The 24,814-nt window shown below is 39.2% G+C and overlaps 1 protein-coding gene across 8 annotated transcripts in view; it reads left to right on the top strand.

The window, feature by feature from the left end:
• Positions 1–10,850, top strand: part of EPM2A (EPM2A glucan phosphatase, laforin) — a 40,667-nt gene extending 29,817 nt beyond the window's left edge. For all 8 annotated transcript variants that reach the window (XM_054061170.1, XM_054061176.1, XM_054061172.1 and 5 more), the window contains 2 exons: positions 7,513–7,754; positions 9,184–10,850. In XM_054061170.1, coding sequence (XP_053917145.1) covers positions 7,513–7,754; positions 9,184–9,464 — 523 coding nt within the window. In that variant the 3' untranslated portion in view covers positions 9,465–10,850. The remainder of the gene's footprint in view (positions 1–7,512; positions 7,755–9,183) is intronic.
• The last annotated feature ends 13,964 nt before the right edge of the window (positions 10,851–24,814 follow it).

Genomic DNA, 24,814 nt, shown 5'->3' on the forward strand with positions numbered 1-24,814 from the left:
ACCCACACGCCTTGTGCAAGGTGCAAAGAAATGTAAGTGTTGTAACCCCTCAGTTACTGTGTTACTGTGTCATTGGTAAAGGAGGTATTTTGCTGAGACATCTCTCAGTCCTTTATTTAAAGAAAATGTAATGAAATCAGAATTCTTGTATGACACCAAACCAGGGACTCTTCTATTTTGAAATCTGCTGATGCTGTCAGTATTTTGGGGGAAGAGGCGTGAATTAAAAAAAAAAAAAAAAGAAAACCCTGCCATTTTTCTCATCTCTTGGTAGTTGCATTCTAGGTGAAACAACATGGAAGTTGAGATTTTTTTACCTCTTTTACGTAGATAAAGCCAGTTGATTTGCCCCTCCCATATATTTTGTCTTTTCACAGTCATCCAATTCCCTCTTAAAAATGCTAAATTCTTAGGCTGCCCTCATAGGAAAGTATTTCCAGAAGAAATAGCTGGCATCTAGTGCATTTTGAACGTTTCTGGTTTTTCTGTATCTTTTTTGATACAATAAAATAATTAATAGAAAGTTCAAAATTTGAGTGTATAGAATGGGATCACTGATCTTTACAAAATTGCTATGAATTTTCTATTATTTTCAGTTTATTTCTTTGTACAGGCTAATATTGCCACTTTGACCTCTCTATAAAGCAACACTTTCACCAAGCATCGCTGCAAGCATGTACTGTTTCCCTTTATAATTGATTATAGTTAGCTTAAAACCCAGTGATGTGTGTGAGGGTCTCAGATTTATTATTTATTCCAAAACGTATTACTGAGATGCATTCATCAACTGTGAATCTCATCTGCTCCTTTCCTGCATATTCATTTAGTTTTATTTAATACCACTGGCAGTTGTAACTAATAAACTCTTAAGTAATTCAATTTTGGGCATATTTTCATCTCTTCTTGAGTAGGTTCGTCACTTGTAAGAAATCTTAACTTGAAAATAGAATTGCATGTTGAATATAGGTCAATGGTGTCATGCTGTACCAAGGACAGTCAGGGAACTACAAAGAAGGATATAGCCTTTGAGGTACAAGAAGTAACTAATCTCAGTTCTTATCAGAAATGGTTAGACTTCTCTCCAGTACTGGGCATAACATCTTAAGACTGAAAATACGACAAGCAAGTGTTATGTGTGTGAAGAATACCAGGCTGTGCGGGTATGTGTTGGTAATTTTCAGACAGGTAAAATGATTTTTCACAGTTGAAGGGAATAACCTGTTCTTTGTGTTCATTATTGAGGCAAGAAGATGTATCCGTGACCTGTGACTGCACAGTTCACATTGGAGATGAGGAAAAATGTTTTTGAAGGTGAAGACAGTTGTCAGTGTGCTTTCTACATATCAAGCAATATTTGGAAGTGTTCAGATCTTCCACTGGAAAGCAGAATTTGGTCATTTGAAAATCTTTCTGTTTGTAAATGCATTTCATGACATTAGATAGCGATCTAAGTAAAGTTTCTAGATTACTCTGACAAAGGTACAGGAACCTTATTTGATTTCTAGCAAGTATTCTTAGTATTTTCACTGTCACAGTTTCAGGAGAAAAGAGCAAGGAAGGCCCAGAAGAGGTATGTCTAATTTGGTGCTTCAGGGAAGTTATGCATGTACCTAAGAATGAGCTTCTATATGTTGTTACAAGGATGCAAATGGCAAAAGAATGAGCACAAACAGAACAATAGTTCTGGGTCATCATAATCCAATAGTACCACCATTTAAAGTGATGTGCCTTGTCACAAGGCAGAGGGTAGAGAAAAGATGAAAAAGAATCTCAGCTACAGCTGGTGGGATTTTGTGTATTGTCATTTTGGCTATGCCCAAAGCAACACTTTTGGAAATCTCTTTTGTGTCAAAGGAGAGAGAGGGAAAGAGAGGTAGGAGGTTTTTTGCTGTCATCCCTCTGTCTCTATTTCTCACCAGACAGTTGGTCTTTGAACTAGTTTAAATTTGGTTAAAAATAGAAAGTTTCAGTGCAAGCTTTTGATTCATATAGGTCATCATTTTCCATTAAAAATCCACCTTGTAAAGAATTCTGAACCAGTTACTGCTCCAGTGCCATCAGGAGAGGAAATGGGAATCCACTGTAATTGGAAGCAGTCTCTAATGGTTGCAGTGCTCCAAAATCCAATTCTGACCGAATTGTACTTCAGGCCTACATTCCCCTTGGGCTGCTTGCTTGTAGTGGTATCAGGGTAATAGAAGTACATCAGTACAAAAAACTCCTCATATGCATATGAGCATCACAAAATGTTGGAGATAAATTGACTGAATTATAATTGTTACTCTTCTGGGAATGCTGACTAAATCTTGCTGCAAGTTACATGTAGCTGTAGTAGCATGCTACGCCTTTAGGAAAGAAAAGCCTTAAAGGAGGACGCGGCCAATTTAATGATTATTTTGTTTGGTCTTTCAGCTAAATTGCTCTGTCTTTATATATGTGTGTATATATATTAGTGCTCATTTTGCTGTCATCAGCTGCTTAGTGGGATCTAAGGAAGACTGGTAAAGACAACTGAAGTTAATTGCAAGCTTTAACATCAAGCTGCATCTTGACCTGGAGCTGAAAGATGAATTGATGCCTCAGTTTTCATTTAAAATAATGGACTGGACCTTGGTCAAAAATAAAAATAACTGCATGGTTGATGGATAACTCTGTTGCCAATGCATAACCAATGAAATACATCTTAGTACTTACCCTTAGTTTGGCAAAGTCCTCTGTCTTGATTAAAGTTGGCAACTACAGGGACAAAAGGACATCTGAAATGTTGCACCTGAATAGATGTTCTGATGAAATGTGTTCCTTAAAGGCTTGAATCCTATCCTTTTCTGTAAGAGATGTGGCTTCTTAGGTTTTAGGAGAGATTGTAATATGCCTTCTCCCATTGCACTGATGACTGAACATATCTGGACCTGAGTCATCCCAGCATACAGCTCAGCATCTTGAGGAAGTTTCGATTTGGTGCCCATTTGTCATAAACTGTTACCAAGAAAAGTAACACAGGAGCTGCTTAAGAGTCAGCACAGACACCTGTGTTGTGGAGGAGGAGGTGACTACCTGATTTAGTAACCTGCAGTATCTTCCTGTAGGGCAGGTCATCTTCCCAGTGAATTGGATCCTCAGAACTACAGTTGCTGGGTAGGTTTGGAACTGTCCATGAAGATCTAAGATTAATAGGTCGCATTTTGGGAACATTTCCTCTAGCTTGAAGAATGCAATCTGCCCCATTAAAAAAAAGGTATCAGAATGCTAATCTTTCGTTGCCTCAGAAGGGAAGACTATTTGCATATACATTGATTAAACAGAATGCATTTGTTGTTTCAGATGCATTCATAGTGAATTATTATAATTCAATCCAGGCTGCGCAGGGTCCTGAGGGGAAGCAACCAAGTGCAATATATATCTGCATCATTAAAAATAATTTAAGTGTGATGACAGCTGGAAAATAACCGTGCAAGTGATTTGAGAGTGTTCCATATTTATGCCCTGGTAATGATAAATCGTTGTTGGTTTTCTCAGTTTACAAGTCAAAAGGCAGGTTTTTAACACATCAGCCTTTAATCTGGCCTCTGTAAATTAAGTAAACTGAGCAAACACCTGCCTATCATTTAGTCCTTGTTACCACAAATTCAGATTCAATCTTCTCACGTTCGTTCATTCATTCATTTAATCACCCGAAGTCCCCTTAAGGTATGTAAACATTATCTCTATAGTACTGCAGAGAACTCAAGTGTAGGGCAGGCTTAAAGTAACTTTACAGAAAGTAGCTTTAAAGAATGGGATTTTAAACAATCTATGAGTCATAATCTCAGAAGTTAGCTAACATTTTTGATGTTACTGTTGATGATTTCTTCATTGATAAACTTTCTAACTGAATTGACCATGTCTTCTGGGACCAAGCACAATTTACTATCCTTAGTAACAGAGGGAGTTAACACGTACAATGAAGAAGTGCCATTTTTATATTAGAACAGAATTCTGAGTAGAACTTTATTAAAACACCATGCTGTTATACTATTTGGGGAATATTAAAGGGGTTAATGGCTGAGAAGATAATAGGTTTATCAATCACATATAATTCCTAAATTTTTTGAACTATATGTAGGGATCACTTAATCTGTTGCTGGATAACAACCGCATGTGAGCTGGAAGCTAGCAGCTGTCACACAGCTCAGAGCAGTACTACATGACAGTTGGGGAAAAGTAAAAGAGATCTGCTACCCATGCCAAGTATTCTTATAGCTAAACTCTAGTTACCTACTGAAGTCCAGTGGCAATATAAAGAAGAAAGGCCACATTGGAAAAGGAAAGTTAAAAGTCATACTATTATGGAAAGAGATGTAAAAAATAAATTATTACTTTATTGCTTTGTTTAATATGTAAGTTTCCCTGGTCCTCAGCATAACTGAGCCCTCAGTATGGGTATCAAAAATCTGTACATAAAATATAGCAAATATAGCTGCTAAACTCTTTATCAGTTTCTGTAATTGCATCTGTACTGATCCTTTCATTCTTTCCTTCTGACGTAAGATAAGGTCTGGATATGAACCAGATAAAGCTAAATCGAAATATAGGTAATATGCAGTAGGATTACCCCAGGATTTTTACATAAATTGGCCGATAGGACGGCTCTGCTGTACTGTTTTCTGCATGGACTATTTTCCTAGTAAAAGAGTGGTTAAGCCTTGTCCAGCAAGACCAAGACTTTTTAGTCATTTGGAGATGGGTAGTAAGGGCTTGAAGACCAAGGTCAAGGTTGCTTCTTGAGCCTCTTAAAGACTAAACTCTAGGACCTGATTGGCAAAATAATTCACAAGAAATGACTCTCTTAAATATATTATTTTGGTAGTTCTTTGAATACCATCACTATTTTGGTTAACTTTAGGTAAAGACACTGATAAAAACTTAGTAAATCCATTAGATTCTTCAATGCATTTGTTATTATGAAATACAGGCTTTCTCATCATGGACAGGACCTGTTAGGCCGCAAAAACAGAATAAATACATGAGGTATATCCCAGTGGTCTTGCAGATAGCACAACTGTGATGTTTGCCCACTAAATAATCATGAAAAAAAATAAAGCATTGATTTATCTGCTAGCAAGAATACTACTCAGAATTTTATTTATCTCAGGAACGCTTTAGTCACTCCTGATTCAATCAAATGCTAGAAAACACACTTTTGCTCTCCTGTCAATGTAACTTACAGTATTAGATGTTTCCCAAAATATCAAGAGAATTACATACGTATGAGAGTCCCAGGAAAGCCTTTGAAGGAAGGATAGTAATCTTGTTCTTTAAAGAATTTCCTCATATTGTCAAAAACCATTACTGACATTGCCATTTTTCTTTCCCTGTTCCAAAGTTTTGTGGGCATTGCTCATCTCTAGCCACTCATCACTGTCTATTGGAGCACTTTAACTTACATTCACCACTTTGAAATGTTCTAATCATTGCATCGGATCCCTGTGGCAGAAGCCTGGCAGCAGTCACTCTTTCAGGTTAGGATGGAGTTTGCTGTAGGGCTGGCACATGGGAAATGGGGCAGCGAAGGAGTTGTTGCAGTGGGCCTTCGCTTATCCCTTTGGTCAGTGGGAATGGTCAAGTGGTTATATTGGCTTTTGGGCAACTTTGTAAGGCTCCGTTCCTGTAGCAGCATGTGGGATTGTGCCTCCGTCGTAAAGGTAATACACAGCTGTTGTGCTTTATTGGATTTCCTTCAGCTTGCCATGGAGTCCACTGGGTATTGATATTTCTTAATAAATGAACTAAATTTAATTTGTAGCTGAAGAAATTAAGAGCCTGTGTATTAGAATTTCTTTCTTTCCATATCTTCTTTCCTTTAGAAAGGCAGAGTTCAGGAATGTGAAAAAAAGTGACAAAACCAACCTCAAAGTGTAAATCTCAATTTCTGAAATTTTGAATTACTGATTGCTTACTGCTTAGGTACAAATGCATTTTCTGTTAGCAGTGGGAAATACTCTCGTTGTGTTCTAGACCATAACATGGATGTGAAACAAAAACTAAGTCAGATCTCTTCAAATGATCTCACTGTTGAAGCACAGCCGAAATGGTTATTTGCTGCATAATATTTTTGTATAAATTGGACTTGGTTACCATCTACTGAGATCAAGGACATTATTTCACTGGAACAGAGGCTGTTAAGGCAAAAGTCTGTGTTTGTGTAGCTGATATGTTATATATGTGGATGCAGCTGAAACACAGGAAACAACAATAATAAGTGGTTCCTGGATTTGAATTTTTTTTTGGCCAATGTTACAGTAGTAACATAGCAGGATTTAGTAATTTTCAATTATAGGTCTTAATTAAATGCTACTAAGCACTTATTGCTGTGATAGAGGACTGGAAATAGCTACCTTTTAAATTAAGGGCTGTTTATAGGAGTGGCTGCTCCTGAATAAAAATTTCCTGATTTCTCTCTGAGATTAAAATTGGAAAAGACCGTAAGAAAAGCATAGCAGAAATTTTATTTTTGAGGATCTTGCGTTTATTGTAGATTCACTTTACGTTTTTGCAGTTGATAATGTTTACAAAGTTGAATGTTCAACTGCAGGAATATTTAGTGTAGTTTGTGGATTGCATGTTAAAAACAGAAGTTTATGCAAACAAAAAAATTGAAGTAGATCACTAATTTCTGCATGTAAATAGTCAGTTCAAGATACCATCAATTTAATTGCACTGCAAGCCTTTTAATATACAATTTATATTTATGTCAAAATCTGTTGAGACATTCAGTAGTTTTATGTTAATTAACAATGGGAAAGCCATAGGTGTCTTGGACTTTGATTTGGATAAGTACCAGAAAGATGGATGTTTATTCACCCTACACGCCTGTCAAGTTTTCTTGCAAAATTTCTGTTTCTTCAGGCCCTGAGGGAAGGTAGACATGTATTATAATTCTACAAATGACTCCCGCTAAACTCCAGAAGAGCAGAGAAAAATGACGAGAGAATAATTCAATCACTTTTGAGTTTCCTCGCAGAAGGGTAGTTTACATCGAGGATTTTTTTGTTTCTCTGATCTGCTTTCCTCATTGTGGTGATAGCGAAGAAGCTGTAGAGTTCTATGCTTTTAGCTTATTGCTAAAGTAATTCAGATCTAGATCATGTGAGTCTTTAGGTCTCCATTTCTTGGGGGTACAAATTCCATGAATCTTCAGAGTTTTCTTATTCTAATCTGTGATGTTAGTAAGTTTCCATTTCAAGCTTAATGATGGATGCCTTGGAGACCTGTGCTACTAATTATGCTCTTAATTTTTTTCTCAGACCATCTGGCTCTTTGTGGTAGGATAGGAACTTGATTCCCAGCATCAAACATTACCGACCTAACTGTAAGGAAATAAGAAGCTGCTTACTGCATGACATGAAAAAGCTGTGCTTAGCAGTGGTTGTGTAAAGATGCTAAACAGGTTTGGAGTGGGAACATTGCTGAATTTGGCTGTTTCTTTGTTAAAGTATTTTAATCAATCCCATTGCGATGTTTTCTTAATGCTAGAATTCTGCCAAACATCTGGCTGGGAAGTTGCCCTCGGCAGCTGGAGCATGTGACTGTCAAGCTGAAGCACGAGCTGGGTATAACAGCTGTGATGAACTTCCAGACTGAATGGGACATTGTTCAGAATTCTTGGGGCTGCAACCGCTACCCAGAACCTATGAGCCCTGAAATCCTCATGAAACTGTATAAAGAGGAAGGTCTGGCCTATGTCTGGATGCCAACCCCAGACATGAGCACTGAAGGTAATGCTCAGGCTACTCTTGGAGCTAAATTAATAGTAACAAACCCTTTGAGTTACTGATCTGTCACTTTCACGACTGTGATTTTTGCTGTGTAAATTTTGCATAAAAATATAGTGAACACACAAAGTGTAATTCCTATTTGTGTTGTCTCTAAAAAATTATTCATATTTTCTAGTTGACAGAGAGACCATCTAAAGTACTTCATGTCTAGCCTTACATGTATATGTGACTTTAAAGCTATATGACGTTGATAACTGCTTGACTGTTTTTGCTTTAAGCTTGGATTCAGCCCATATAATGAAAATACGTTGTGTAGGTGGAAGACTGCAAGCTTGCACAGCAGGAAAACTTGCCGACTTTGCTGGTTAAAAATGGAGAGACAGTACTGTATGTCTGTCTCTGCTATTTCCCTGCCCCAGCAAATATTTTTTCTTTAACTGTAGTATCCCAGTCTGATAAATATCCATAGAATCGTTTATATAAGTATTTGTAATGGATTTAGAATACCCATGTTGCACCTCACGTTGTTACATAAATTGTTATTATTTTAATTCCTCCATTAGAATACTCAGTTCAAAATTGTATTTCCAACCAGTATGTTAGAAACTGTGCATGTTTTCGAGTGAGTAGCTTACAAGGAGAAGAGTGCTTTCGATAGAGTAAAATACTGCTGCCCCAAATAGAAAACTGTCATATGAGTAATAGGACATCAAGGAAGACAGGAGACCTTAAATCTGTGATTTGAAAGGTCTTAATGTCAGTGCTCGTCTGTGTCATGAGGAAAAATCAGGCTGTGATGTTTGCAGCTTCAGTTCCTAGGGCAACAGGGAGAAAGGCATCAGGAAATACGGTACAGTTATCCCTTTGGGAGTGAGAAAGACTGTTCTGTATTGTTTAACCATATGCTTAATACACGATTAAATTATAACGATACTAAGATCTACAGGAAAATACTCTTCTGCTCTCCTTCCTTCACTTATTATTGACATAATGGCCTTCATTACAATGTTTTGGAAAGCAGCAGTCCATGGGTAGTTTCACAAACCTCTGGTACAAAGAGCCATTACACTTGTCTTGCTAACCTTAATGCTATATACGAAGTGGAGTTTGATATGAATTGCTGCCTTATGTCAGTCCCTGTGAAAATGAATATGCCACACATGTTCAGTGTTAATCAACATGTATATTTAAAGAAGACTTGGGGCATTTTACAGATTTTATGTGATCTGAATCTATGTTTCCAGAAGAAACAGAGGTTAGGGTAGAAGGTCATTTTGAAAAAAAAAAAAGCCAAAACAACCAAAACCCAACAAAACCAATGTCACGTTTGCCATTGTGATTCACAGTAGATGAGCCTGTGGAGACATAATGTCAGCTGGGAAGCTAGCTTTCTCCAATGCAAATGAATATGCCTTGTTTTTAACCTTAGGAAGAATACAGATGTTGCCACAAGCTGTCTGCCTCTTGCACGGGCTGCTGGAGAATGGACACACTGTCTACGTTCATTGCAATGCTGGCGTTGGCAGGTCTACAGCTGCTGTCAGTGGTTGGCTGAAGTATGTGATGGGATGGAGTCTGCGTAAAGTGCAGTACTTCTTAGCTTCCAGGAGACCGGCTGTCTACATCGACGAGGAAGCTCTGATTCGTGCTGAAGATGATTTCTACCAGAAATTTGGGCATCTTCGTTCCTCATGCAAAATACAAGAGTAGAAAAGCAGAAGAGGAAAAGAAGGTGAAGAGGAATCCTTGCATTTAAACTGCAAGGACTTAGAAAACATAAGTTGGAGTCCTACCTCTCCGCTTCAAATTATAAAGTTGTCATAAAAGTTGTGAGAATTTTGTTTTAAAAAAAGTGCCTTTGGGGTTTTTTATTTGCTTTCTTTAAGCTGATATGATTCATGTTTTAGTGTCATTTGCTGCAAGTATGAGACCTAGAAACTCTGCAAAGGGAAACTAAGATTTTCTTTTAAGTACTTGCCTACAGGAACTGAGGTTTTAGGGTAGGCACTAAAGGCGTGAGTTGAAATAGAGTTGACAGTACTTCAGTGACAAGAAGGAGAAGGCATTCTCAGAGAAACAGATACAAAGCTTGACTGGATTAAGGTTCAGGTTAGGATGGAGCTGATCATTGCTCAAACTGCTCAGTTATTTTAGGTGTAATGTACATTTTTGAAGTGTTTTCCGGAAATTTGGAGACAAACTGCATTAATGAGAAAGATCAGAAGGAAGCTGATTTTTCAACTAATTTTCTTAAACAAAAAGCTAATGTCTAATGCAGTGAACAAGTATCTACTCTCTTTGCCTATGTAGCTAATAACACTTGGGTTATGCTGGGATGTGGCATGAAGAGAGGAAAAAGCTCCACTTACTGCAATTGTAGTTTTTCCCTGCAACAGAGTACTATTTATTGCATTATCCTAGGCTATGAGATCTCTAAATCAAAGATACATTTTGCTCTTCTGGTCTATGCAGTGCTGTACAATGGGCTCCCTTGGTGCCAAGTCAATCTAAGTAGTAACCACTGGGCTAAAACAGGACCTATAGGAACTCCGTGATAAGCTTTTGCACATGACTGACATCACAGCCTCTGTGTTGTTGACCTGGGTGAATTTCTTCACTACAGCAGAAGTTCCTCCTTGCACAAGCAGTGTGTGGGTGTTCCCAGGTGGTAGATGTAGCCAAGTGAAGTGACTACATTGCTGCATAGAAGCGAAGAGCAACTCTGAGGAGGGTTTCTCAAGACCTTAGCCTCAGTACATCTAAGGTCAGTAGGCTAAGGTTGGCTTTGAGGATGATCCCTAATGTTTTCCAGTGCTTCTTAGTCCCTTAGCTAAATTAAGCAGTGGCATGAGCAGCTTCCAGCCATGCTCAAATAAAACCAATTTGCAATAGGTTAAGTTCAAGAGAGAAGGGAGAGAAAGCTAAGGAAGAGAGAGTTAAGGATGCATAAACATTGAAGAACCTAATTTGTATTTGTTATTAATATAATATAATATAATATAATATAATATAATATAATATAATTCACTCATCTTTAAAAGCAAAAGTGTTATTCTATATGTGTGGGTTTGATTATGACTTTGTTTCTGATTTTTTTTTTTGCTTTGAGATAACACTGTTTAGAAAATGGATGATAAAAGTTCTCTATTAAATAAAAACAAAATGACAATTCCAGCAGACCATTTTATCCTATGTCTTTGGCTCCTAATTTCATGAACAGCAAAAGGGGTCATGACTGATATTTCTATACAGGGGTGGGACAAGCCACTTTAATGGTAACAGCCCATTTCTTATATGCCACGCTGTGTCAGTTTTGATAGGCTGTTGAGAAGGAAATCTCAAAAAAGTGGCACAGTGAACATGTGTGGATGATATGGCACCTCTGGTACCTCCAAAGACCAGAAAAAGAGATAATTTCTCCTAGCCTGATGCAGAGGGCGAAGGAGGTGTCACTGTTGTCTGGCAGTTGGGCTTTTGTGCGAACATGCAGAGCTGTGGCTGAGTGTCCAGGAGCATCCAGGAGTTACCTCATTTTAACTGAGTTTGAAGTAAAAATGATAAGTTTTTGCCACTGTGTGCCCCTTAAAATCAAGCACTGAGAAGAGGACAATGGCATTAAGAAGTAGATAGTAGAACTCACTTAAGTTTTACTTTTCTGCTGATGTACATTTGAAACCCCAAGCTTAACATAGTTCTAAGCATCCCTGACAGACAGAACTTTCTTTCAACTTGTAATACATGTTGGACAAGTGGTTTCAGTCTTTGTTTCACAGCTATGCTGCTTTTTTCTCTTGGGACTGAACAGTGCATAACATGGTACAAACATGTAGATGTATGACTAAGTACAGCTCTGGTGCTCTTTCCTAATTCTGATTTAATTGGCAGTGGAATCAGACTGGTGCTTCATTTGTAGGGCAAGAATTCAAATGCTACAGAAACCACACATTCCAGGAAGCCCTAACAAGGGACTGTTCATTTGTTGTGTATTGTCATTTCAGTTTGCTTATGTGCTGAACTTCTGGGGAACGACATCATATACAGATTGGATTAGCCAATGAACTACGTGAAAAGAACTTGCCACCATCTTGTTCACAAAGAATGCAAGGAGATCTCATGGATTTTAGTATCTTTGCAGCCAACTTTTTTCCTCATTGCTGCCTTCCTGCCTTCCTCATTGAAGGCCACACGGTTGTGTGACATTGGATCAAAACCCTTTCTTTTGAATACAACTAGGAATTTAAATGCTAAAGAGATCATTGCAAGACGCTACGGCAACAGAAAAAGCTATCATATAATAATATCTAGAGATTACCTATTAGGATTCCAGTTTGCTATATGTTCTTATGCTGATCAAATCACTAGCTCTTTCCACAGGCTAGCCTCTTCATGCTATTTGCATGAATGGATGAGGACAGTGTATTGTTTATATACTTGTATATTTCCTTGCTGCTTTACTCATAAACATGCTACAAATTTAAACAATGACTCCTATAGAAAAAATTAGAAAAAGATAAATAGCCCTGATTGTTATAAAGTGAGCTGAAGAAGACAGACTAATTAATACCTATGCAGTAATGGGATCCAGGTATAAATATCAGAATCATAGACTCATGGAATCATTTGGTTTTCGAAGTTCACCACTAAACTGTATCCCTAAGACCCACACCTATGCGTCTTTTCAATCCCTCCAGGGATTGTGACTCAACCACTTCCTTGGGCAGCCTGTTCCAGTGCTTGACAATCCTTACAGTGGAGAAATTTTTCCTAATATCTAATCTGAACCTCCCCTGGTGCAACTTGAGGCCATTTCTTCTCATCACTTATCATTTAAGAGAAGACACCAACACCCAGCTCACTACAACCTTTCAGGTAGTCCACCTCCTTTTCTCCAGACTAAAAACCCCAATTCCTTTAGCCACTTCTCATAAGACTTATGCTTCAGACCCTTCACCAGCTTTGTTGCCCTTAATGGTTGTACTCCAAAGTGATTGAAAAGTCTCAGAGCTGGCAACTGCAAAGCACTGTCTCTGTTCTGGGGTGAAATTAAAATTTGAAAAATCTGCTCTCCAAGCCATCTTGGGCAAAAATAAATGTAAAAGATAGGCTGTAAGTTTTGCAGGAGCAGATAAAAAAAAAATCCCTGTTTAAAACAAGAATGCAAAAAGTCAGACAGTGCATTACCTACTATGATGGCCTTTCTGAGTTCTAATTTATAAACTCCACTGATTTACTGGTCTGTAATTGAGAAAAAAAAATTGAAGTAGTCAAAGAGATTCACCATGACTGTATTCCCTTAATGCTTCTTTTATTCTTCATCATTAGCAAGAGTTTTCAAACCAATGATAGAGTTAAAAAAATAAATAATATGATTCTTTAAAAAGATACACTGGGATTGTGCAACAGGAAACTATAAAGAATTATTTAGAAGCATAATAACTACTGCAAAAGCATATATTTGGCAAGCAAGCCCTACCTTTTTCAAAGATAATGAACATCAGACTGCCCTTAGCTAAACCGGAATTGGATTAATGTAGCAAAGGACACAATATAAATGTCTTGCACTGTAACTATTTACATTCTCAGTGATAAATCAACACCTCTACAGTTATTGCCTTAAAAATACTCTGTTGGAAAAAAATTGTGTGTTATTTCCCACATGTATATAGCTAAAAGGGAAAGGGGCTGCTCTGAGGGAACAGACTTTGAAACAGTGGAAGTGTAGAGGAATTAATCCTTTTTCTGTTGCTCAGCGACACAATGACATTACCAATAGCAAATCCAAACCATATGAATTCATAATTGATCTTCTTCCTAAGTTAACAGAGGAAAGCAGTTTTTTCAATGACATTAACATGTATTAGCATAAGTGCATAGTTGTGATATAAGCAACCAAAATACACGTTGGATTTTCAGTGATGCTAGCAATTCCAGTGAATCCACGGTGTTCATTCTCAATAAGACATATTTTCCTCTTGCTCCACCCCTTCACCTCAGGATGCTTTATTCCAGTTTTGACTAGTTTTTAAATAGTTTTGTGGCTAAAAATCACCCTATTTGTAAAAGTAAGTAATGCATGTTTTATGAAACCTTTTTTACATACCAAGGCTTGTCTGGGGATAAGGAAATAAGAACTGTTACACCCTGTAAACAAGGATGGTGACACCGTGAACCATAGCCCTATATAATTCTGCCTTTTTGTGTTTAAAAGTGGTGTCCTATTTGAGAGATTGAATTTATAAAGAATACAGAGTAATGTCTGTGATTTGATAATTACTTCATTGCCTATGTTATTATATTTACATCAAGGAAGATGGAAGGCCTATTTATTCATGAGTTGGTAAAATATTAAATGATATTACATTCTTGATTTAGATGATGTAAGGAAAAAGCATAAAATAGCTGCCAAGAAAAGATTTCTCATGCTGAGCTGATTTCTGTGGGTTTCATTTAATGTCATTATAACAAAATTTGTTTTGTGGTAATGCAGTTTCAGCAGGGAAGTAATTAATAGGCCATCATCCAAGGGCAGCAGCCATGTTTAGGTTGGGCAGCCAGCCCAAAGTCACTGCAGCAAATCAAATGCTGAAAATGAATCCAATCGTCAAAAATTCAATACAATATATAAATGCAGAAGTTAACAAATGAGTAAGAAAATTGAATTGGAAGAAAGGCAAAAATATATAATAGTATAATGCTAGCTAATGTCAAAGGGAAAAATATTTTGGAGCAGGATAGCAAACACTACAACTCATTTGAAAACCTAATCAATATGTTAGGCAAAAGTACAGCTAGCATTTAAACTTCACTAATCAGTTAAAGGGATACTGCCAAACTATTTATGCTTAAAATATTTAGCTATATAAAGAAAGAAATAAGCTCTGAAGAACACAGGCCAGCTTTATATCCTCTCTTGGGCAACTAACTCATGGAGTGTACTTGAGCAACTGAAGCTTTATGAGCTCAAAAGTGGTTGCTGGTGCATTGTCAAATAAAACCCTTGCGTCCAGAGTTGTTGTTCTGAAATAGGATTGGTAAGGCTACACTTCAAAAAACCTAATGGGATGAGCACCTCTTAAAATATGTTTAAATGATAGCTCCATATGAAAGTATAGGCTGGAGTCTGTCTCTTTGCACACACCTTTCTGAAACAGAAAATCCTCTTAGAGGTCTTTTGTCCCACAAGAACTCTTCGTAAAGCCGGAGCACCAGAATGGGAAATTGTAATAGTGAATAGCAATGGTACCAACCCTTAGTTAGTTAATTGTTAAATTACATTGTTCAGACCATTGCCAAATTCAGACAAAGGCTGCTGTGTGAGTGTTTGAGGAATGTCTAGAATGAGGGAGCTAAATCTCACCTTGCAGAATCGAGATGGGCCCATGGGATCCAGGGTGGACAGGAAAACAGGGTCCTGCACCCAATGCTGCCTCGGTTAATGAAATTGATTATTTAATCTCTTTATTTGAGTTATTCCATTTCTTAACCTGACATGAGGATATTTAACCTCGGTCCTCTACCAGTAATTGGATGTGACAACTGCTGTTCCCAGTGCCTCCAATCACAGTGGCTGTGTAAGTGCCTGTGAGCACTTGATCAGACACTATTTCAAGTACTTTGCAATTCCGTGTTAATATGATTTAAATGATAGGCTTAAATTTCACAGGCAGCTACTTGTCCATGTCCTCAACATATTTTCCTGATACCTGTGCGAATACTGCAGTTTGATGGCACTCACAGGCAACACATGGTCTAGCAGGACTCCGATCTCACCTTCTTCCCAGCTGGGATATCTCATTCATCTGGAAATAAGGATACATGAACAGATGCCGTCATCTTCAGTCAGACTTTTTGCATATTTCTTGGTACTTTATATGCCACTTTCCATGCAAGTGCCCTCTCCAGAGAAGAACGAAAGCAATCATGATAGGGTGTTCTCAGCACCACTGGAAATCTCATTTTTGGTGTGGTTTTAGGTTTGCTGGATTTTTTGTTTTGTTTTTTAAATTTAACTAATTTAAATATCTGACTATGGGCAAATAAAATTGAAAATGCTGCTCTGAATTTTTGAAATCTTCCAATCTTCCACCCTTTCTAAATGGTAAAATAAATGCATTACTCTGCAGTAATTTTCATGTGAAGGACTGCAAAACATTTTACAAGGCAATAACTACATAGGTTCTAGACCACCAGAGAGATTTAGAAGCCATAGGAAAATATGTCAACCAAAGAAAGCAGTGGTCTGCGGAGACAAGGCAGATAAAGTGGCTGAGCAGCCTTGCCTCGAGTGGTCTCCCATTACATGGACCTGTCACGTGGGAAAAAAAGCAGAGGAGAATGTAAGGTCTTGCAACTCAGGCTGCGGACAAAGAGGGATGCAGTCCAAGGCAGGGTTATGTAATCCAAGAACAGCTGGGAAATGGCTGGAAACTTGGGAAAAGGCTCAGAGACAAGGTGGGAGCAGGTCTTGCTCTCTGGGGTTAGCGGTGCAACCACTGCGGTTACATCGTCACTCTTATTTCAGTGCACTTGGAAATATGTCATTCAGCAGTTAGCAGACACAAGTACAGGGAGTGAGGAAATGCTGCGTTGAGGCACAAATACATCTCAACACCCAGTGATCACAAAACGCACACTATATTGACAGGAATAGTAAAACCTGGCAAGCTATTTAACAAAATCTGCCAAGATCATTATTTTTGAGAGGAAAAAATTTGATTAGAGCTCTCTTGATTGCTGGGAACATGATTTAAGTACACTTGGAAAATGCTGAGCTCTACCATTCATGTACTTCTGCTTATGGAACTGAAATCAATAACTTAATTTTGACTGTAAACATGGTTCTTACTTTTTCTTATTTCTTTCCTGAATGGCAATAATTTGAAGGTGTCTTTCAGCAGCACCCTGATTTAAACAGAAAAAAACAAACCCTCAAATAATCATATCAGAAATTGATACAAATTTGTAGGACAATAAAATTCTGCCCAACTTGTCAAGGTTGATCTTGCAAGAGGAGGCAAACACTGAAGTCACCTTGACTTTGCAAAAGGGAGCAGTTTGACTCCAGCAACTTTCTCTGGTAAGACAGAAAGATCAGGTGGTGATCTAGTGCTCAGATCAGCTGAGTGACACCTGGCATGAGGCAGAGGCCTCACAGCCTGGTGTTGCTTCAGTTAGGAACAGAAAGAACCCCCGAAAGCACCTCCCTGCTTCCCACGCCAAGGACATGATGACCTACCAAGTCTCAGTTCTGATAACACAGCAGGCTTTGCCAAGAGCAAATTAACACATAATAATTGACATAATAATGGCATCTCCAAGAGATGCCAAAAAAGTCTAAAACTGGCACCTGAAACCCCTTTTGTTGGAGAGGAGGAGTCAAGAGATCATCCTACCTGATGGAAGGGTCAACAGGCCTGCACCACTTCCCACTCTCACCACTCCCCCATACGTCAGCCTTAAGAAGGGACACCTTTTGGTAGGAGCCACACCTCTGATTTTGTTGGGTATGCCCCAGGAAATAACTAGTAGCTCAAGTTTCAATTGTTACTTCTTTTATATATACATATGATCATTGTTAACCGGTTGTAATCACTTAGCACTAACTCAGCAATTTATCAACATTGAATTTATCAACAGCAATTCCCAACTTTTTTTTTATCTGCTGCTTTAAATAAATTACCTGTTGTTTCAGCATTGCAAAATTGTGTCTGTGAGAGACTTTAGGAGGGTTCTGACAGGCATTGCCAAACTGTTAAACTGCTCCACTGACATCCCATTTGGCTTTCTGGTGGCAAGCATCCTGTTGAGCGAAAAGCTCGTGAGGTGCTCTAACTGGAGATCTGTGGGAGACAGTCTATGAGGGGACTCTCGCAGGTAGCACTGACTGGTGGCTAACTCGTATAAATTTTCACCTATACCCTCCTAAAGATGGCATAAGGAAAATATCTTCACTTACTACCCTCCTAAAAAAGTAGGGAAGATCACGTAATCCTTTAGTCACGAATGGTTGACCAAGTCTGGGACTAAAGACAGATCCAGCTGCACGTAGGCTCCCTCTCTGAGCAGGAACTTAGAAAGTAAAGTGGTCCACCCTGAACCTCATAACTCAGTGGGAGGGTCTCCCTCAGCCACATATCAGAGCTCTACCTATTTGTGCAACAAAATTGTATATACCTAGGGTAATTTCTGTTCTTTTAATGATGGTCATCCTTGTTTGTTGGGATATTACTGAGTTTAGAAGGTGCAATTATCTTCTTTTTACTCAATCAGTCTTATATTCCAGACTAAGGCATATGCCTTGGTAGTACAGAAAATATAAAAAATGGTTAGGTTTGAACTTTTTCTGAAACTGTCATGGTTTTGTGCTGCTGTGAAGATTCAGGATTCACTGTGTTAAAATTTATGTTAGAAATCTCACACCTATAAAAAAAAATTAGTGAGAAATTCAGTAGTTAACAGAATGTTTATCCTACAATTATTTGCTTTTCATGTGACAAAGCAGGAGAGAAAATTATATGAAAAAGTTGTTAAAGTAAAGCAGAAGACATTTTTACACAGTTCAAAAAACCTTTGCTCCCTGTTCTTTAGCAGTGGGTCCAGGCAGCTGATCTGCTAATTCTTCTGCACTCTGAAAGTCTTTGCTCAGGGGACAACTCCTTTAGATGGGAAATGATCTAACAAAGCACTTACTGCTTATGGAAATTTAAGTATGAGAATACTGCTGGAGATTTCAAGTAGTTGATGCCTAAGTGCTTTGCTGCATTGTTCATCTTGATTTTTTATAAGTCCTAAATTGATGTATTTCTGCAAGAAGAATGCTCCCAGCAAATGCCACGAGTTATGAGCTCTTAGAAAAGGCTAAGGACACTTGCTTGTTACATGACTCTGACTCGAACAAGCTGTGTAAGGTGGTAAAGTGAATCACTTCATTTTTCAAGAGAATGTGTGATAATAGGTGTTGGAACTTCATTACAAATATGATATCAGAAAGCTGAGTTGTGCACACCAGCAATGTTGTCTGAGCATCTGTGTCTGTATGCCATATGCCTGTCTGGAAAAGAGAATGAAGAGGCAATCTACCAAAGATCAGATATTTCAGGACGGCAAGAGAAAAGAATGAATGTATACGTGTCAGATATATAATGGCTGGAAAAGCAAACAAGATCTGTGATGTCTATTGCAGTTTTTAACAATATTTCTGTTGTGTTATGCATGAATGTGATTTTCTCTAGTCTGTACACATTTAGTCTTTTCCACTTGCTTTCCATCCTTGCTTCTCCTTCTATTTGATACAGACTCAAATACTACAGAAGTGTTGAGGAAAATCCTTTTACTTGTGAAACTTTTGTTTCCTATGGGCTTCTTTACCCTCTCTTGGTAATTGCTTGTTCCAGACCTGCCAAATACCAGAGCCATAGCTCCTTCTTTTCAACTGTTCCTTCATAGTTCCTGAATCTGGTAAGGAGAAACACAAACCTGTATAACTATTCTGTGTGATTCTGGGTCACCTCTAAGAGATATGCAGAAATCATAGCAGATAGATAGATGGATAGACAGATAGATAGACAGGTAGCTCCCTGCTGAAGAATCTGAAAACTAGAATTTAACACGATTTTTCCATCAGTACATCTACGCATAATTTGAAATAATGCATTGTTTTTTTCCCATACTAGTTGCTAGTCAGGAAATCTTTATGCATTTTTTTTTCTCCTTCAGTGAAGAGAGCTATCCTTGAAGAGCACTTGGCCACTTCTAATAATTGTGAATTGCCTTTTGGTCTCTTCAGCATTCAATACCAAGCTCTGATGTGTGTCTCAAACAGATCCCTCTGGAGCTGCATACTAGATGCTGAAATTACAGCAGTTTCTTATGAATGGATGTCTGCTTATTTTTATCTTTTTCTATATCTAGTTCTTTCATTGGCTGTTTTGGCATGGATGTGCTCAAGCTGTTCATTGATTGCCATTAGTTATTTCTCCCTCTGCTCCTGGCCTGTAATACTACTCCTTCAGGCGGTGTTCACGGCTGTGGCCAGCAGCACTTCTGCAACCAGCTGAGCACTTCAGCTGCGCAGGAGCAGATTCCCCCAGTTGCTGACAAGTACGGGTGTGAGTGGGTACCTGACCCTGACAGAACTGAGCTCAAGGCTACTCTACTGTTTGATTTCATAAAATATTAACTGGGATTTTTAACAGTAAGAGCAACACAAATGCTAAGGCAAGCAGTCCTCTTTACTGCAGGTACATTAGCTCTTTATAATGCCTTCAGAGAGGCATTTCAAAATGCTGCATTGTGAGGGAACTGTTTTGAGTTTTCTCACAATGTACTCCAATTATCTGTCCTGAAGGACAAGGAGCAGAAATCCAAGGACCTCTGTTTGGTGGTGGAGCTTTAGCAAGGAAGTGGGTGGCTAAATGAGAACAGTCAGTGAGATCTGATCACCAACAGCTTGAGTTTGCTTTCATTTATACTCTGTCTTCCACTCTAAGAACAATATTTCTGGGACAATCCCTACTGCTACCTTGTCTGCTCAACTCAAATGCATGAGTTGCATCCTGGGAATGCTCTGGAAACAAGGTCTGAGACTTAATCTTGTCTTCTGTACCTCCCCTGTAAGCCACACCTGCAGAGAGCATTTCACTGAATGAAGTCGCACTGAGGGTTCACCCAGCCCAACACTCTGACTTTGACAGTGGCTGCAAGCAGGAGCCAAGGGCAGTGAACAAGGCAAGCAGGGAGGGTACTATGCTGTTCCCAGACTCTGACCATTTGTAGCTCAAGTGATTTTCAGAGCTGATGCAATTTCTCTGTTTAGTGATCTATAATCTATCTCTGTTTGAGTGCTTGCTCTGTCTCCTGTGGGCATAAGCTTCAAGCATTCGGAGTGGCCTCTGGTAAGAAATTCAAGTCTGCTACACACTGGAGGAATAACCTCATTATTTTGTTTGTTTTGTGATACATTTCATATTCCCTAGTTTTTGTACTGGAAGATTCAGAGTATAATTAATCTCTTTCCCACCTTCTCCATCAGAGATGCAAATGCTATGTTAAGCACACACATAGAATATTAAGCACTTAATGAAGTCTGGTGGGAATAAATACCACCTTAGCCCAAACCTAAATACAGTCTCATCTGCAAATGCTTTGCTGAGCACAAGGGCTCCAACACCATTGCTGCAGAGCTAAACACATTTTTTTTCTGTTTTAAAGTGAAACTCTCTGCTCTGAGACTTTGTTTAGGTGCAAGCATTTAAAAGATCACTTCTAAACGTCTACTTTCCCTGAGACAAATATTTCTCCTCCCTCCCCATCTCTGTTTGTTATCTGCTACCTCAAAAATCTTCTGGTTTATTAAAATATTAAATAAAGTGGACATGCCTTTCCCACTTATATTTTATTCCTTTAAGTCTTGCTTGCCTTTCTTTTTCACTTGTTCACTGCCCCTGGTCAGAGGCCACCAGCACGAAGAGGGAAGAGAGCACCTGCTCTCGTTTGGCTGTCTGGCAGAGGCCTGAAGGTGCAAAAAAACCTGCAGGCACCAAATGGTGCTTCTGAGTCATTAGACAGTGAAAGCAATCATTACATTAGCATTGCTGCATGGCTGCTACGAAGCTTACACTGCTGTAATTTGGATGAATTATTTTATTTATAAAAATCCTAATGCATAGATGTGTAGAAAAAAGACCCAGAAGTAAGGGAGGATAACTTAAAAAAAAAAACAATATTCCTTATGTGTGTGACCAAGCATGTTTCTGATTAACTTTCCTAAGTCCTTGTCCCAGTCTCCATTCCTTGCCCCAGAGCTTTATTTTTGCATACATAAAACCTGCAACAGTTTTAATATCCCTGTACAAAGCATGCAGCTGGAAGTTTCTCAACAAGCTTTTTTTTTATTACTAGATGAAAATCAAACCACATAAGTTTTAGGAACCAGATGAGCCTATATCACTGGGAGTCCCAGCCTCCACGTGCACCTGCATGCTGGCTGAGGAGTTACCTGGAGATACCTAATAGAAAATCAGAGGGCAGAATCAAATCTGATGACTGCCCCTAGCCTGGGAGATCTTCAGGTAAGCACCCCTGCTTTGGGACATAGGGAATAACGTGGTCCATGGTAGGGACACCTCTCCTTCATAATGAAGTTCACAACTCGTTGTTGTCTTTCAGGCCGGTGGGAAAGGGGTAATGGCTGTAGTGCTCGTTGTAGTTACTCAAGACTTTAAATACTGGCCTAGAAAATGGGACTCTAGACTTAATTCACTCCTCTGCCCAAAATGTTTCAAGACCGTGATTCCCAGGATGGGACCCTAAATGCTGAACCGTATAGCACATAAAGGAAGTTTACATTCAAGAGCTTTAACAAGCACAAAAATATCCTGGAGAGGGGGAAGAACGCCACCAGGCTCCTTGTCGGCCATGAGTGTCCTGGTCTCCAGATCTCACCATCAACATCTCTGTTGTGTTTTCTCTCAATCTGGCCCAATAAAACTTCAAATCTGTTCTGCTCACTGGCACAGCTCTGGCATGATGCTGGGACTGGAGAGCAATGGCTGACTTGGTCCTACCATACTGGATCCTAGCCTGGAGCTTACTGATAAAACAACATGCAGATTTTATGCTCATTTCTGAAGCAAGCATTCTTGTGAGTGGGCTGTTATGAAAAAGATATCACAATAATCTCTAGCACTTCAGAAGAAAGGAGAGAACTGGTGGCGTTTGCTCACATCAACATTTAAGATACCTATGGCCAATAAGTAATATTCGTGTTCTGAAGCCTAAACTCTCTAAAACGTCTACAGTATTGTAAATCCTGTACCCGGTGGTTCATCTACACAAAGTGTGGAGGTGCTGCATGGTAGTACCACTGGTGCCCTAGAGCCTAAGGGGGTGATCTCAGCTCCTTCTGAGGCTGTTGTCTGTCACAAGAAACAAAAAAAGTGTGTATGTGCAATCTACATTTTATTCAACAGCTTGCAAATAATTGCTAGAAATGAAAAAGGTGAAGAAAAAGTACCTCAGAGTAGAGACAAGGTTGCATATTGCCTCACCAAGTGGAAATGTTTCCTTTCTTCCCCTTTTCAGTCCATATAAGATACTCAGATACTGCCAGCAAAAGCTGTAGTTCAGGGTGGAGTAATATTATAGGTTTATAATATGAATTTCTTTTTCCTGTTGTCTTTTTCTTCTTTTCCTCAAATGACAAAACATTTAAATAAAAGTTTAAAGAGGAAATTACATATTTAGTTGCAGAACGGTCACATAAAACATCTGTTTACCAGTGGTTTTCTAAAAGGAATATCTAGGAGGGAGAGAAGAAAAGGGAACGGTCATGTGCCTTTGCAGCCGTTCCCACACACTTCATTTGCTGCCCTCAAACAGCTTGTACCACGGTGGGGGAATTTTAAACTAGGCTGAAGTCCCTCAGGAAATATATTCATGAAAAACAGGACATACACAATCATGACCTGAAAGTGGATGTCAAGGTGAGGGATGATTTTTTCTGTTGCTGTGGGAGTTCATTGCAGTCTGGGAGAGCTCCATCATGCACAGACGAGCCATGCTCTCCTAGTGAGAAGCGCCTGTGTGCCAGAGAAGCAGATTTCATGGCAACTTCAACCAGCCTCTCATCTCAGAGCTATAAACAGTCTTTAAATACCCTGGGACCAGGCTGATGAGTGCCTGCAGCAGCAGCATTGTGGGAACTGGTGGTCCAGACTCCTTGCCTGGGGCACTTCTTCCCCTCAGGGAGAATGAAGCAGAGGAAAATAGAGAGCCTTGCTCACTGTGGCATGCCCTTGCATCCATCCCTGGGAATTAACGTTAGGGAGGGTTTGTAGAAACATCAGCTGTTGCAATGTGGCACAAAAATGGAGACAGATAAGGCTTAAAAAACCCATATGAGCATTCTTGTATGAGCAAGATATTAAGAGTGGTCACAAAATGTGTTTGGGATGTTGAATATATTGATATATTGAATACTGTGTTCAGTTCAGGGCCCCTCACCACAAAAGGGATGTTGAGGCTCTGAAGCGTGTCCAGAGAAGAGCAACAAAGCTGGTGAGGGGGCTGGAGAACAAGTCTTAAGAGGAGTGGCTGAGAGAGCTGGGGTTGTTTAGCCTGGAGAAGAGGAGGCTGAGGGGAGACCTTATTACTCTCTACAACTACCTGAAAGGAGGTTGTGGAGAGGAGGGAGCTGGCCTCTTCTCCCAAGTGACAGGGGACAGGACAAGGGGGAATGGCCTCAAGCTCCGCCAGGGGAGGTTCAGGCTGGATATCAGAAAAAAAAATTTCACAGAAAGAGTCGTCGGGCACTGGCAGAGGCTGCCCAGGGAGGTGGTTGAGTCACCTTCCCTGGAAGTGTTTAAGGAACGGGTGGATGAAGTGCTTAGGGACATGGTTTAAGGGAGTGTTAGGAATGGTTGGACTTGATGATCCGGTGGGTCCTTTCCAGCCTGGTGATTCTATGATTCTATGATATTGCAGTGAAATCCTGATCAGCCTCCTTCCAGTGCATTTTGGATATGAACAGAGAGCGTAGATCTGCCTGCCTGCCCACTAAGCTGACCCACTGCCCATCTGGGCAGAGAGGAAAAGAGAAACACAAAGAAAAATTACTATTTAATTTTATAAAAATGGGATAGCTGGAGAAACCAGCTTGAAAAGGAACAAGAGACTTGGAAAGTAAGGCAAAGCACACCAGGAGAAGAAATTACAAAAACACTCATGTGTGTGTGTCGTTTAGCAATTCAGTTAAAATGCTCCTAGCATCCCCAAGAAAGCAAGGAAAAAAAGACTCTGGCTTTGCAGATCCCAGAGTTTGTGGGATACTAATAAAAAAGGATGTCACTGAGATACTCAGCAAAGCCTGCTGCCCAGGTATAGATTCAGATATGAAATGCTATTTCTTGGGATTTTTTTCCTTTTGTTCTGTGTCTTGATGACTGAAACATACACATGGTATAGGGGGAAATATATAAATACATGGAAGATCCTTTCTTAATAGTACTCTCTTCAGTGATTACAGTTTGCTTTTTGCAGTGGGCTACCATATTATAACACTT

This window comes from Cuculus canorus, chromosome 3 (genome assembly GCF_017976375.1).
Source record: "Cuculus canorus isolate bCucCan1 chromosome 3, bCucCan1.pri, whole genome shotgun sequence".
NCBI lineage: Eukaryota > Metazoa > Chordata > Aves > Cuculiformes > Cuculidae > Cuculus > Cuculus canorus.